The sequence below is a fragment of the Abramis brama genome, assembly GCF_963993115.1.
Source record: "Abramis brama genome assembly, chromosome: 4".
NCBI classification, from domain to species: Eukaryota; Metazoa; Chordata; class Actinopteri; order Cypriniformes; family Leuciscidae; genus Abramis; species Abramis brama.
This window is the reverse complement of record NC_139966.1, coordinates 26418432-26430698: the sequence shown is the minus strand read 5'-3', so window position 1 is coordinate 26430698 and position 12267 is coordinate 26418432. Positions and strand designations below refer to the sequence as shown.

Genomic DNA, 12267 nt, shown 5'->3' with positions numbered 1-12267 from the left:
CATATAGTTTTCTCGTAGAAGGCGCTCTGGAGAACGGTCTCAACGACCTCAGTTGAGAGACCGGATTCTATGAGCTGGGCCCCCTCAGAGGCCAGGCCCACAGTTTCCACAACTCCGGATGAGGGTGAAATATTGTGCCTTTATTAGTTCAAGGCTTGATTATTGCAATGCTCTTTATGTTGGTCTGAGTCAAATATCTCTTTTCCGTCTTCAGCTTGTACAAAATGCTGCTGCTCGTTTTTTAACAAGTACACCTAGAAGCGCACACATCACTCGAGTTCTAGCTACTCTACACTGGCTTCCGGTGCGTTTTAGGATTGATTTTAAGATTTTATTGTTTGTTTTTAAAGCTGTGAATGGGCAAGCTCCTGAGTACTTGTCTGAGCTCTTAACTCTAGGTGGACTAAATCGGCGGTTGCAGTCTTCTGATCAACAGACTTTACAGGTCCCGAAGTCGAGGTATAAACAGTGGGGTGATAGGGCCTTCGCTGTTGCTGGCCCTAAACTCTGGAACAAGCTCCCCCCTGACATTCGTACTGTAACAGATCTTGTACTTTTTAAAACAAAACTTAAAACTTATTTGTTTAAAATGGCTTTTAATACACAGTAGTGGTGCAACAATTTTACTGTTTCTTCTGATGATTTTAAGTAATCATATATAGCTTACTGTTTTTATGCTTCATGTTTTTGTTTTTCTTCTTACTCTGTTTTTTGTTGAATGTGGTGTTTGTTTATTTGTACCTGATGTGAAACACTTTGGACACCTGGTGGCTGCTGTAAAGTGCTATAGAAATAAAGTTTGACTGATTGATAGAAGGGACACTAGGTCCGAGAACCACACTCGGGCCGGCCAATAAGGGGCTACTAATAGCAGACGGGCCCCTTCCCGGCGAACCCTCTCCAGAACACCCGGAAGCATGGATATCGGGGGAAATGTGTACAGGTGCAGCCTCGGCCACACCTGCACCATCGCATCCAGTCCGAGAGGAGCTGGGTGCATAAGAGAGAACCACATGGGACAATGGGTTGTATCTGATGATGCGAAAAGGTCGACTTGAGCTTGACCAAATTTCTCCCAAAGGAGCTCCACCACCTCGGGGTGAAGTCTCCACTCCCCGGGCCTCAGCCCCTGCCTCGACAGGATATCCGCTCCCAGATTCCTGATGCCCCGGAATATATACTGCCCTGAGTGACAGCAATTTCCCCTGGGCCCATAGGAGGATCTGATGGGCCTGCTTGCATAGGTGACGTGACCTCAGACCCCCCTGATGGTTGATATAGGAGACCCCCCGATGGTTGCTATAGGAGACCAATGATGTGTTGTCCATGCGGACAAGCACATGGTGACCTCTCAGGTCTGGCAGGAAATATTTGAGTGCTCGAAATACTGGCATCATTTCTAGCCGATTTATGTGCCAAGAACATTGATGGTCCTGCTAAAGACCTTTCGCCGAGCGGCCACTCATGACCGCCCATCCCGTGAGGGAAGCATCCGTCGATAGTGCTACGCGTTGACAAGAAGCCCCCAGCACTGGGCCCTGGGCGAGGAACCAAGGTTTCTTCCACATGACCAAGGCACGTGGGCATTGCCGCGTGACCTTGATCATGCAAAATGGATTTCCCCTTGGAGAAAACCCCTTGGTCCTGAGCCACCACTGCAGAGGTCTCATGTACAGAAGGCCAAAAGTGATTACGTTGGACGCAGCTGCCATGAGCCCCATCAGTCTCTGAAACTGTTTCAGAGTGAGTGACTGGCCGAGTTTTACCCCATTTACGGCTGTGAGAATCGCAGAAATAAGTGCAGGAGACGGACGTGCTTGCATTATTGTCGAATCCCATATTACACCTAGAAAAGTGGTCCTCTGTGCTGGGAGGAGCACACTCTTTTTGGCGTTGAGCCGCAACCCCAACATCTTTATGTGAGACAGAACGACATCTCGATGTCGAACTGCCATCTGCTCGGACTGAGCTAGAATCAACCAATCGTCGATATAAATTAATACGCGAATGCCCTGGAGTCTCAGAGGAGCCAGAGCTGCATCCACGCATTTTGTAAAGGTGCGGGGTGATAAACCTAGGCCGAAGGGAAGAACCCGATACTAGTATGCTTCGCCCCTGAAAGCGAACCTCAGGAACTTCCTGTGATGAGGATGGATAGATACATGGAAGTACGCATCCTTCAAGTCTATTGTGACAAACCAGTCCTCGGACTGAATCTGTGATACAATCTGTTTGAGTGTAAGCATTCTGAACTTGAGTTTCTGAACTCTGCTGTTTAAATGGCGCAGATCTAGAATAGGACGCAACCCCCATCCTTCTTTGGAGCAATGAAGTAATGGCTGTAAAACCCTGACTCTTTGCTAGGAGGAGAAACCCTTTCTATAGGCCCTTTTTGTAGAAGCGTCAGTACTTCCTGCTCCATAACCAGAGCCTGCTCAGAGTCCACCACTGTGGGAAGGACCCCTTGAAATCTGGGCGGACGAGAACCGAACTGAGAAATATTTGGTAGTAGTTTCCACGCCGCCAGAAATTCTGCTAAGGGAACCAGTCTCTCGAGACTGGCCTCTGGATTTGGTTGAACAGTCATTTCGGTGCCCTGAAGCAGCGAACGATCACCGAACTGATTGTTCTACGACCCTCCTCGGAGGATTGTATGGGGACGCTTGAAAGGTAACTTGAAAGGGGACGCTTGAAAGGTAACTATGTTCAAATTGAAAGGGAGGCACTTGGAAATTCTACCAATATCTATACGGGTGGAAGTTTACATTGCTTACGGACCACCGTCTGCTGACAACGATTTTCAGTCCAACAAAAGCCATTCCGTCCATGGCTGCGGCTCGTATGCAGCGCTAGGCTTTGTTGTTGGCAGTAAAGAGTCTAGAGTGCAGACTCTTAGTATAGAGTCGGTGCACACCACTGTAACGTGGATGGGTTATCACGACTACCTCTGCCAACCACACCTCAAGTGAAGCTGGATACGGTGGAGTTGCTTCAAGTAAAGCATCTTGATTCCTTGCCAGTGCTGTGTTCAGATGTTTGTAAAGAAACAAGGTCTGACTCCACTATGTCACAAGTAATGGAGATGGTGGCAACTGGACCTTTTTCACAAGTCACAGATGCAAATAATGTGCTTGCATCATACGTGACTATGCAATAGGGTTGCCTTATGTGGGGTTATGTGCCTTAAGCTGAGATCCAGGGTACTGGCAGAGCTGCACACTGGACATCCGGGTGTCATAAGGATGAAGGCAGTTGCTCGTAGTTATGTCTGATGGCCTGGTATTGATGCTCAAATTGAACAATTGTCAAAAACCTGTCACTCATGCCAGCAGATGCAAAAAGCTCCTGGTCCCTCACCATTACACCCTTGGAAATGGCCAGAATCATCTTGGCAATGCATACATGTGGACTTTGCAGGTCCATTTGAAGGACACATGTACTTGGTAGTGGTGGATGCTCACTCCAAGTGGCCAGAGGTGTGTGTGGTGGATGCTCACTCCAAGTGGCCAGAGGTGTGTGTGATGGAATCAATTGCGTCTACCAAGACCATTCAGGTGCTGAGGGGATTATTTAGTCGTTATGGACTTTGAGGCCCGTTATCACTAACCAACTGTTCACCTCGGATGAGTTCCAGAAAGATTTTTTTTCAAGACTAATGGAGTGACACACACACGTTCTGCACCTTTTCACCCAGCTATGAAAGGCTTGGCTGAACACTTGGTTCAGACATTTAACCCTCTGGGGTCTGAGGTGTTTTTGGGGTCCTTGACATGCCCTGACATTTGTGCTTTTTTCAGTTGCTTATAAACATATTAATGGCAAAGGTGTAATTACACTATATTTAGCACAAACAGGGCTACCATAATATGTGAGCAACGTGCATGTTTGTATTTTTGAGAGAATAATGTTTATGCATGGTTATTGAAAAAACTAAAGTTTCTGAAATAAGGCCACAAAACACATACTAAATATGTGTCAATAGGCTCTATGCACGCGTACTTCCGTGTTCGACGCAAGGCTGCTCTTCCGTTTCCGGTTGGAGAGGTTTGAAGTGGAGGAAAACGCGATTATGGCAGAGTCGTCGAATTTTACTCGGTGTTTGCTCGAGTTGCCTAAATTTACAATCAATGATGTGCGAAGAATTGTAAGGATGTGCAGTACAACGCCACAGAGCAAACTTGAGAAAGGTTTCAAGTTTTATGTGTCTTCTTATCTCTGCAATTATGAAGGTAAATTCAGCTAGCCTGAACTGAACTGCTATTTTTTTACGATCCGTCCATAAGCAGGCTAATCATGTTAGTATAAATGTTTGACATTTAATGTGTCTGTAATTTTGTCTGAAAGTGTCAGGTAAAATCAGGGCCACAAATGAGATCTCAGTGAAAGCTCACTGCTACCGCTCTATGAGGAAAGCAGAGACTCCACACCAACTGAGAGTAGGAGTAGTAGCTTAAAAGTGACGTTCAAAGTTCTGTTGGACATGTTCAGTCCAGTTCAGTTTTTACTTTTCTAACGTTACCACTGTTCAGCTTGGATAACCACAGCTGTTATCTTAGCTAGTATGGATGATTATTGTACAAAATTAATAAGAATAAAAAATGTAATGCAGTTCTACGACAGATGAATAGCACTGCATTATCACTGCAAATTATAGCTGAAACGGTGGTAATGGAGATACACTGCGGCAAAGTTGGTTTCATAATTGCACATTCAGACTTTTTGTCAATAGCTTTCCAATTGTGGATGCAAAAGAGTTAATATAATTGACAATGAGCTACAAAAAAATGCATTTTTTTTAATAAAACGACTACAAGAGAAAACAAGAGTTGGAGCTGATAGTCATACTTGTTTATAATAATAATAATTTACTTTTGAATACACCATAAGAAAGGTATTGAGGGCAAAAATCTGAATATATGAATATGAAACTAACTTTACCGCAGTTGCAGATACAGGGTAGCAGAGTGTTCAGGCTTTCCAGTTAGTCTATAACACACAGGGAGTTTATTTTAAAATCTGAAGAATAATGATATGAAATGTAGTTTTACCTGATGTGATGGCTACAGATGCAGAATGCTGGCTATTTCCCTTACTCGGCTACCCTTCAAACTGCTAATGTTCTACCTTGAAACTGTTGTTGTCTTTACCTGTTCCAAGCATAGACAAATGGTTGTTGATGAGTAGCTGATATACATGATGACTACTTTTTTGTATTTATTTTTTTACACTTTTTGTTTGTGTATTTCAGGTGACATTACGTGATTCAGAGCCAGTTGTGCTGGTTAACAGCTCCTGCTCCTGTGTGGCTGGGAGTGGGATGTGCAACCATTTGGTTGCTTTGCTTTACCAGACAGCCCATTACTATGAATCTGGAATGTCTGTCGTCCCTCCTGTCCTATCATGCACCCAAACAGAACAGAAGTGGCATAAACCACGAACAATGGTTTGTATCAATTAAATATCTGACATAATGTTTGTTTTGCTATAGTCTTTTGCTGTAGTTTTGATGGCATCTAATAAATAGGGAGTGAAGCCGGGACCGGTGGATGCCATGGTGGTAGTGAAGCCCAAACCAGGTGCTACTTCAGCAAGTGGAATCAGGTATGCAGTCAGTGTAAACATGCATGCTATACTATACTCTGTAGCAAAAATGTTTATTGATTCCCTGATAATGATATTCCAGATCTTCACTATACAAGGCCTACAGTGGTGAGCTGCCAGTCCCATCAACAGTCGACCCTAAAGCTGTCTATGCTGACTTCAAACCAGGATCTCTTCCGCTTATCTGCACAATGAATCTCTCACCTGACAAGCCACTCGTGGACTCCATTTTCGGTAAGGTACAAGCTGGCAGTATCCTATCGTATCAGCATCCACCACCTACACCTGATGGTTTTATCACCCATAAGGATGCACCCCCATTCCCAAAAGTGCCACCAGAGGGCTACCAGTTAAAGCCAACAGACTGTACATATGTGCCAACAAACCAGGAACAGCTGCATCTCCACTCACTGTCTGTGACTTTGTTGCAGTCACACCTCATTGAGGAAGCAACCAGATGTCAAAGTGCAGCACCTGAGTGGCATTCACTGAGGAAAGAGAGGGTGACTGCTTCAAATTTTAGGGAGGTTAGCCATGTTAGAGGTCCAAATGCTGCAGAAAACCTAACTGAGAGGATCATCCGAGGGACACGACAAACACCACACATGAAGAGGGGACTGGATATGGAGGCAGGTGCCTTAAAGGACTATGCAACTCTTAAAAACCTGAACTTAAGGAAATGTGGGCTGGTGATTCATCCAGATGCACCTTGGCTGGGTGCGTCACCTGATGGGATGGTATATGACCCGCTTGAGAGACCATCATTCGGTTTGGTTGAGATGAAATGCCCAAATGCACTAAACTACGTCGACTGCAGGTACCTCAGAGTTGATCATGGAACATATAAATTAAAGGAAAGCCATGCTTATTATTGGCAAGTGCAGGGGCAGTTGCTTATGACGGGTATGGAATGGTGTGACTTTGTTGTCTGTGCCCATGATGACATGTTTGTGCAGCGCATTTACAGAGACAATTCTGTGTTAAGCTCCCTGAAACAGAGGTGTGATTTGTTTTTCTTTTTTACATATCTGCCAAAATACCTCTCTATGCACAAGTAACTAAAGAGGCACAGTGCTGAGGAAATGAGGAAATTAATTGATGTATGATTTTACAAACATTTTATTTTGTCTTTTCATGTCATCAAAATGTAATTAAAATATTTGTTTCACAATTCTATATTTGTTGACAATTTAATTTCAAATCAAATTTCAAATTATATACCATGAATAACGACTCATTCTAAAGTTAAAACAAAAATGATTATTTCATGTGATTATACAGTAATAAAAAACATTTCTCCCTGTCTAATTCTGCTTCTTCAGCATTAGCAATTGCTTGCCCAGGCTTTAACTAAGGGCCCGTTTTGGTAGTTAACCAAGAGGCAGGCGACTGTGTACAGTTGGTTGATGCTTCCTGTGAGAGAAAGAGGTATTGCTGTACTGAATATCTTGTGCTCCTTCACCCTTCGAATGAGGCGCTCAACATGGACTCTGAGTCTTGCAATAGACTGCGTTTTCCTGACCTCTGGCCCAGACAGTTGTGCTCTCTTTGACAGGAAGGTAGGTATGTGGACTTTGCAGGGCACACAGTCTTCCACAAGGAAACCCTTATCCACCATTACAGCCATTGTTGGTTTTAGAAGAGACACAATACCAGACTGCTTTAGGATCTCTCTATCACTGATGGCTCCTTCATAGAGAGATGACACGAAGGTTACAGCACCGTGAGGAGCCATCCCAATCAACCCTTTGAAAGTGCTGTGAGATTTATAGTTGGAGAATACCTCGCTCTGAAGGAGAAGAGAGTGTGGTGTTTGGCAGCGCAGTTCAGTGCAATCCAAAATCACTTGTGTATCTGAGTAAGACTGAAAAACATCTGGCATGTGAGCTTTGACAGTCTCCTCATCCATCCAAATGCCAACAGCTCCAAGCACAGTGTAGAGAAAGTTAGCCCATGTGTTGATTATGCGGCTTACAGTAGATTGGTGGATTCTGAATCTGTGGGCCAGATCCTTCTGCACCAGACCCAATGACAGATATGTCATGAACAGAAAAAACTCATCAATGGGTTGAAGAGACTGTGAAAAGAAGAAAATATTTTATTACTATTACACAAACACCATAACTGGCACAGAAAGGTTTATTGTAAAACAAAAAGATATCTTAATCAGATTAAATGTTTCAGACTACATGTACCGTTGTTGCATTGACAGCATGAGGGACCTCATCTGTCCCGGCTGCAGTCCGTGCTCTTGTCACGCGCACAATCTTGCCTGTTGCTGGCTCTATCTGCCTCCAAAAGGCCATCAAGTGCGCATGAGTCGCAAACCTGTGGGACATACATTATTTCATTAACACTTTATTTTAATGTTCCTAAATTTACAGATGTTGTATGTATTTATTATAGTAATAACTATAAATTAGGCATAATTACATGCACCTAACCTACAGTAAGTACATGTAGTTCATTAATATTACTCAGTATTTAAAGGATTAGTTCACTTTAAAATGAAAATTCTGTCATCATATACTCACCCTCATGTTGTTTCAAACCTGTATGAATTTCTTTCTTCTGCTGAACAGAAAGGAAGATATTTAGAAGATTATCAGTAACCAGACAGTTTTTGGGTCCCATTGACTTCCATAGTAGGAAAAAAAATATACTATGGAAGTCAATGGGACCCAAAAACTGTCTGGTTACTGATAATCTTCTAAATATCTTCTTTTCAGTTCAGCAGAAGAAAGAAATTCATACAGGTTTGAAACAACATGAGGGTGAGTATATGATGACAGAATTTTCATTTTAAAGTGAACTAATCCTTTAAATGCAAAATTACACTGTAACAGGGACACAATAAAATAAAGTGTAACCCATATTTTATTTGATGGTATGTTGCCCATAGACAGTTTTAAATTGCAGATTTATTAGCATCCTAGTCGTAATTCCCATTAATACAACATTATATTAGGAGGTAGAATAAAAAGCCTAATGCCAGCGTTTACAGAATAATACACTTAACAGTGTGTAACATATTATGTCTTTTTGGACTTGCCGTAGGCGAGAGGGATGGGCATGCGCAATTTGCACATGTGCACTGCTTACTGTTGGTCACTGCTGCAGGTGAGGTAAAATTAATGTGTTAATGAATGTTCAAGGAACTTCTGAGTCAGCTTACCTTGTGTAAAACCTAATATCATCATCGGAGGCAGCAAACCGCTCCAAACAGAACTTGGTGCTGATGGTTATCTCCTCAATTCGTTTTTGTAGCCTCGCTATTTGATCTTCATTGTGGTCCAGGGACAAATCCAGGGCAGCAGGCTCAGCACTGGAGCAGTAGTCGTGGTCCGAATATTCCACGTCCATAGAGGGGGCTTCGGTATGCAGTGTGTCTGTGTTTGGTCGCTCTACCCTTTCCCAAACTCCGGTCCGTGGGGCTGGAAGACTGAAGTTGTTCCAATGAAACAGCAACGGGACAGTTCCATTCTTCAGACGTCTGCGGCCGGCCGGCGTCTGCGGCTCGATCAGGTCTGTACTTTGGAAATGTCGGCTACACACTCTTGTTTGGTTTGTAACTGTAAAATGGTCTCGTCTTATATTAACTACCCACCTCTTCTGTATTTCCTTGTCTTTAGGAAACGTGTGGAAACTTAGAAAAGTGTTAAATTTAGCAGATGCTGTACACTGCGGCACACAGCAGTGGTGGCTAGAGGTGCTGTCCTCCCGTCTTTGAAAAGATACTTTCATACGTTTAGATGTCATTTTATATATATATATATATATATATATTTGTTTATTTAATATAATAAAGCAAATAAGCATCAACAATATGAGTGGAGGCTGTTTTGTCTGTTTTTGTGACTAACGTTACCGTAGTATAGCCAAAGAGAAGACTTTATTAGAAACAAAATAGTACATAGCACTCTACGATCGCCGGAACGGAAGTAATCCAGCATCCTTATATTTCACCGGAAGTACGTCATTCACCGCCGTGCATACAGCCTATAAGACTTTTGACTAATGGATGTCGTTGCCTAGAGTTTTTTCTTCAAAATGATGTGAAAATCATCCTGCCTAATCATTCACATAACACAATACATTGATTTAAATCTTGTAAAACACTTTTTGTTTGGAAAGGCAATATGCACAAAGGGCACAACGATTCAACACCATCATGCATATTTAGTGATTCACACCTCAGGAGACAATGGGGCCCGCATACTTAATGAGCCATTCATTCAGGTGTGTCACCTATAGCCACAAGAAAGAATGCAAGAGCATTGGTTCACAGTTGGAAGCATCTCAATTTTATTTTATTTTTCCACAAATTGTGCTTGCAAATTGTATAATATCCAAGGAAAACATGTCTAGTAATAGTGCAGTTAATTCTCATACTGTATTTTCAGTTTTGGAATATGTATCCTCTCCCCAAATTTGTCAATAATAAAACACAATAAAAATTATTTAAAGAAAAGGCTTATATTTACCTTTTAACATTTGTTTACATCTACCTTGTAAATATATATATTTTTTTATTAAAAAGGTTACAATTACAACAACAATTCAAGTGTAATCTTTCTTTGTAAAAACTAAAGTATACATTTTATCATACATATTTCAAAGTTAAGGATTCATTACTTTGAATATAGCCTACATTGACAAAACATACTATATTTAACATATTAGCAAAAATTGGCAAACAAAAGCTTATTTGAGGTGGCAGATATTTTACAGTAAAAATATATAATCTATCCAAAACTAGTCAATGAAATGTTGTCTTTCATATGTCTGTAACATATCTTTCATTTTTATTATAAGGAACATAAATGTTAATTTGCAGTTTAATACGTTGCTTATACAAATACATTTTATTTCAACATATTTCAGTCGATTTTTACTCATCTCAGTATAGCAATACAGTTTGCTAAAAGCAGATCATTCATTCACACACACAAACGCGAGTGTGCGAGCTGTGGTAAACAGCGCATCTCTGCCGTTCATTCATTCACACAGAAACGCGATTCACTTGAGAATGAAAAAAACTTACTACAGTATTCCTCAGCTCAGCTGCATCTGCTCCTCGAAATACCAGCACTTCTGAGGTACATTTTCCATTATTATTATTATTCCTCACAGCGCTGCGAGACGGTGTGAACAAGTACAATGATCTGTATAAGCTTGATGTGTTTTCTCGAGCTGATATGGGGGCGTTCACAGTTTGCACGGATCGCCTCAGTCATTTGAGCTTGAATAGCGCGCGTTCTCCGTGGGCGGAGTCACATTAAAAATAATTAGCTGAGATTAGAACGACTGACATCTCTCTCTTTTCATAAAGATTACATAAACAGAGAATATTTGTTTTTTATAAAAAATACTTAATTTAAAAGAAGAGAATTCAAGCTTCATGCCTGTGTGTCTGTATGTCTGTTTGACTGAGTATTCGCTGAGTTATGGTTCATTTTCGGACGCGTTTCAGAATGGACTTCACTGACAGAGAGGAGGCAGAACTCGCATCATGTTTATTTTTCTTTATTTGGCGAAAAGCACAACACTTTGTTTTTTTTGTGAGTATACACAAAAATAATACACACTTAACAGGATCGATTGATGTATAACACAAGCATATAAGATAAAAATTATTATTTTATTTATTTATTTTTGCACTGATAAGGAAAAAAACGAGCATATCGCGCCGGCGCGATAGCCGACCTCAGGGGGTTAAGCGGGCATTACGTTGTTCTAAGGGGTCAACTCCAATTCAACAAAGGCTGGACACCTTTCTACTGGCATATCGAAACACCCCGCACGCCACCACAAAGGAATCGCCTGCCATGTTGTTTCTGCACCGCAGGTTGCGATCTCGCTTGGATATGTAAAAGCCTAATGTTGCCTCTGTGGTTGAAAAAGCACAAATCAAACTGTGCCAGCAATGTCAAGTGCGTGCTAAAGACAGAACATTTGCTGTGGGTGACAAAGTATTGGTTCGTGATTATCAGAGGGGAAAGAAGTGGACGCCTGGAGTTGTTTCAGCAAAGACAGGCCCTGTATCATACACAGTGTGGTCTGGGACTTTCTGGGACTGGGACTTTCAGTTCACTGGAGATGGCACATCTAACTGACTGTGACAATGGAGATGAGATTGGACCAGAGGTCAATGAGGTTCCTGAGGGGAATCTGACAGATCTTTTTGAACATCCCAGGTCAGAAGAAACATCACCTCCTAGTCTCGATCCAATCCAGACTGGGTCAGCACAAGCTATGGATTCATTCCCAAGTGAAACAGGGGAGGTGTTACGCACTCCACACAAAGAGACTAAGAAATACCCGGATGTACCATTAAGCCTCCAATACGGTTTAGCCCTTAAGGTTTACCTTGGTGGTATAAGTTGATTCTGTTGTATACATTTTGACAGTCATGGCACTAAGTTTAGTTTAAAATAATAAGCACAACACAGTTCACTGAATGATTATAGTGTTTAATCACAGATGTTCTATATTTCTGGCATTACTAGAAGTACTGTATTAGACAGGAGTATAATTGTGTCAAGCATGATATACACTGCTCAAAAAAATTAAAGGAACACTTTGAAAACACATCAGATCTCAATGGGGAAAAATATCATGCTGGATATCTATACTAATATGGACTGGGTAATGTGTTATGAACGA

The 12267-nt window shown here is 41.8% G+C and overlaps 2 protein-coding genes across 3 annotated transcripts; one reads left to right on the top strand and one right to left on the bottom strand.

The window, feature by feature from the left end:
• Positions 1–4222: 4222 nt before the first annotated feature.
• On the top strand, positions 4223–6776 carry LOC311080527 (uncharacterized protein). 2 transcript variants are annotated; one of them, XR_014605630.1, is made up of 3 exons: positions 4223–5443; positions 5525–5601; positions 5700–6673. XR_014605630.1 is itself a non-coding variant. In XM_084110518.1 (3 exons), the coding sequence occupies exons 1-3, from the start codon at positions 5318–5320 to the stop codon at positions 6657–6659; spliced, it is 1179 nt and encodes a 392-aa protein (XP_083966644.1). In that variant the 5' UTR covers positions 4223–5317; the 3' UTR covers positions 6660–6776. The 2 variants fall into 2 exon arrangements, 1 of the variants encoding a protein (XP_083966644.1); XM_084110518.1 differs by having other exon boundaries at positions 5684–6776.
• An 88-nt stretch (positions 6777–6864) lies between these two features.
• On the bottom strand, positions 6865–9563 carry LOC311080525 (uncharacterized protein). The gene is made up of 3 exons (XM_084110516.1): positions 8777–9563; positions 7797–7929; positions 6865–7678 (listed from the first exon to the last, which is right to left on the bottom strand). Exons 1-3 carry the CDS (start codon positions 9418–9420, stop codon positions 6926–6928), a joined length of 1530 nt encoding a protein of 509 aa, XP_083966642.1. The 5' UTR covers positions 9421–9563; the 3' UTR covers positions 6865–6925.
• Positions 9564–12267: the final 2704 nt, after the last annotated feature.

Coding starts and splice junctions, on each gene's coding strand:
- LOC311080527 (XM_084110518.1), top strand. CDS start 5,318: ATGTGCAACCATTTGGTTGCTTTGCTTTACCAGACAGCCCATTACTAT. Junction 5,444..5,524: donor GGCATAAACCACGAACAATG/GTTTGTATCAAT, acceptor TCTAATAAATAG/GGAGTGAAGCCGGGACCGGT. Junction 5,602..5,683: donor ACTTCAGCAAGTGGAATCAG/GTATGCAGTCAG, acceptor ATGATATTCCAG/ATCTTCACTATACAAGGCCT.
- LOC311080525 (XM_084110516.1), bottom strand. CDS start 9,420: ATGCTTATTTGCTTTATTATATTAAATAAACAAATATATATATATATA. Junction 7,930..8,776: donor GATATTAGGTTTTACACAAG/GTAAGCTGACTC, acceptor TATGTCCCACAG/GTTTGCGACTCATGCGCACT. Junction 7,679..7,796: donor ATGCTGTCAATGCAACAACG/GTACATGTAGTC, acceptor TTCTTTTCACAG/TCTCTTCAACCCATTGATGA.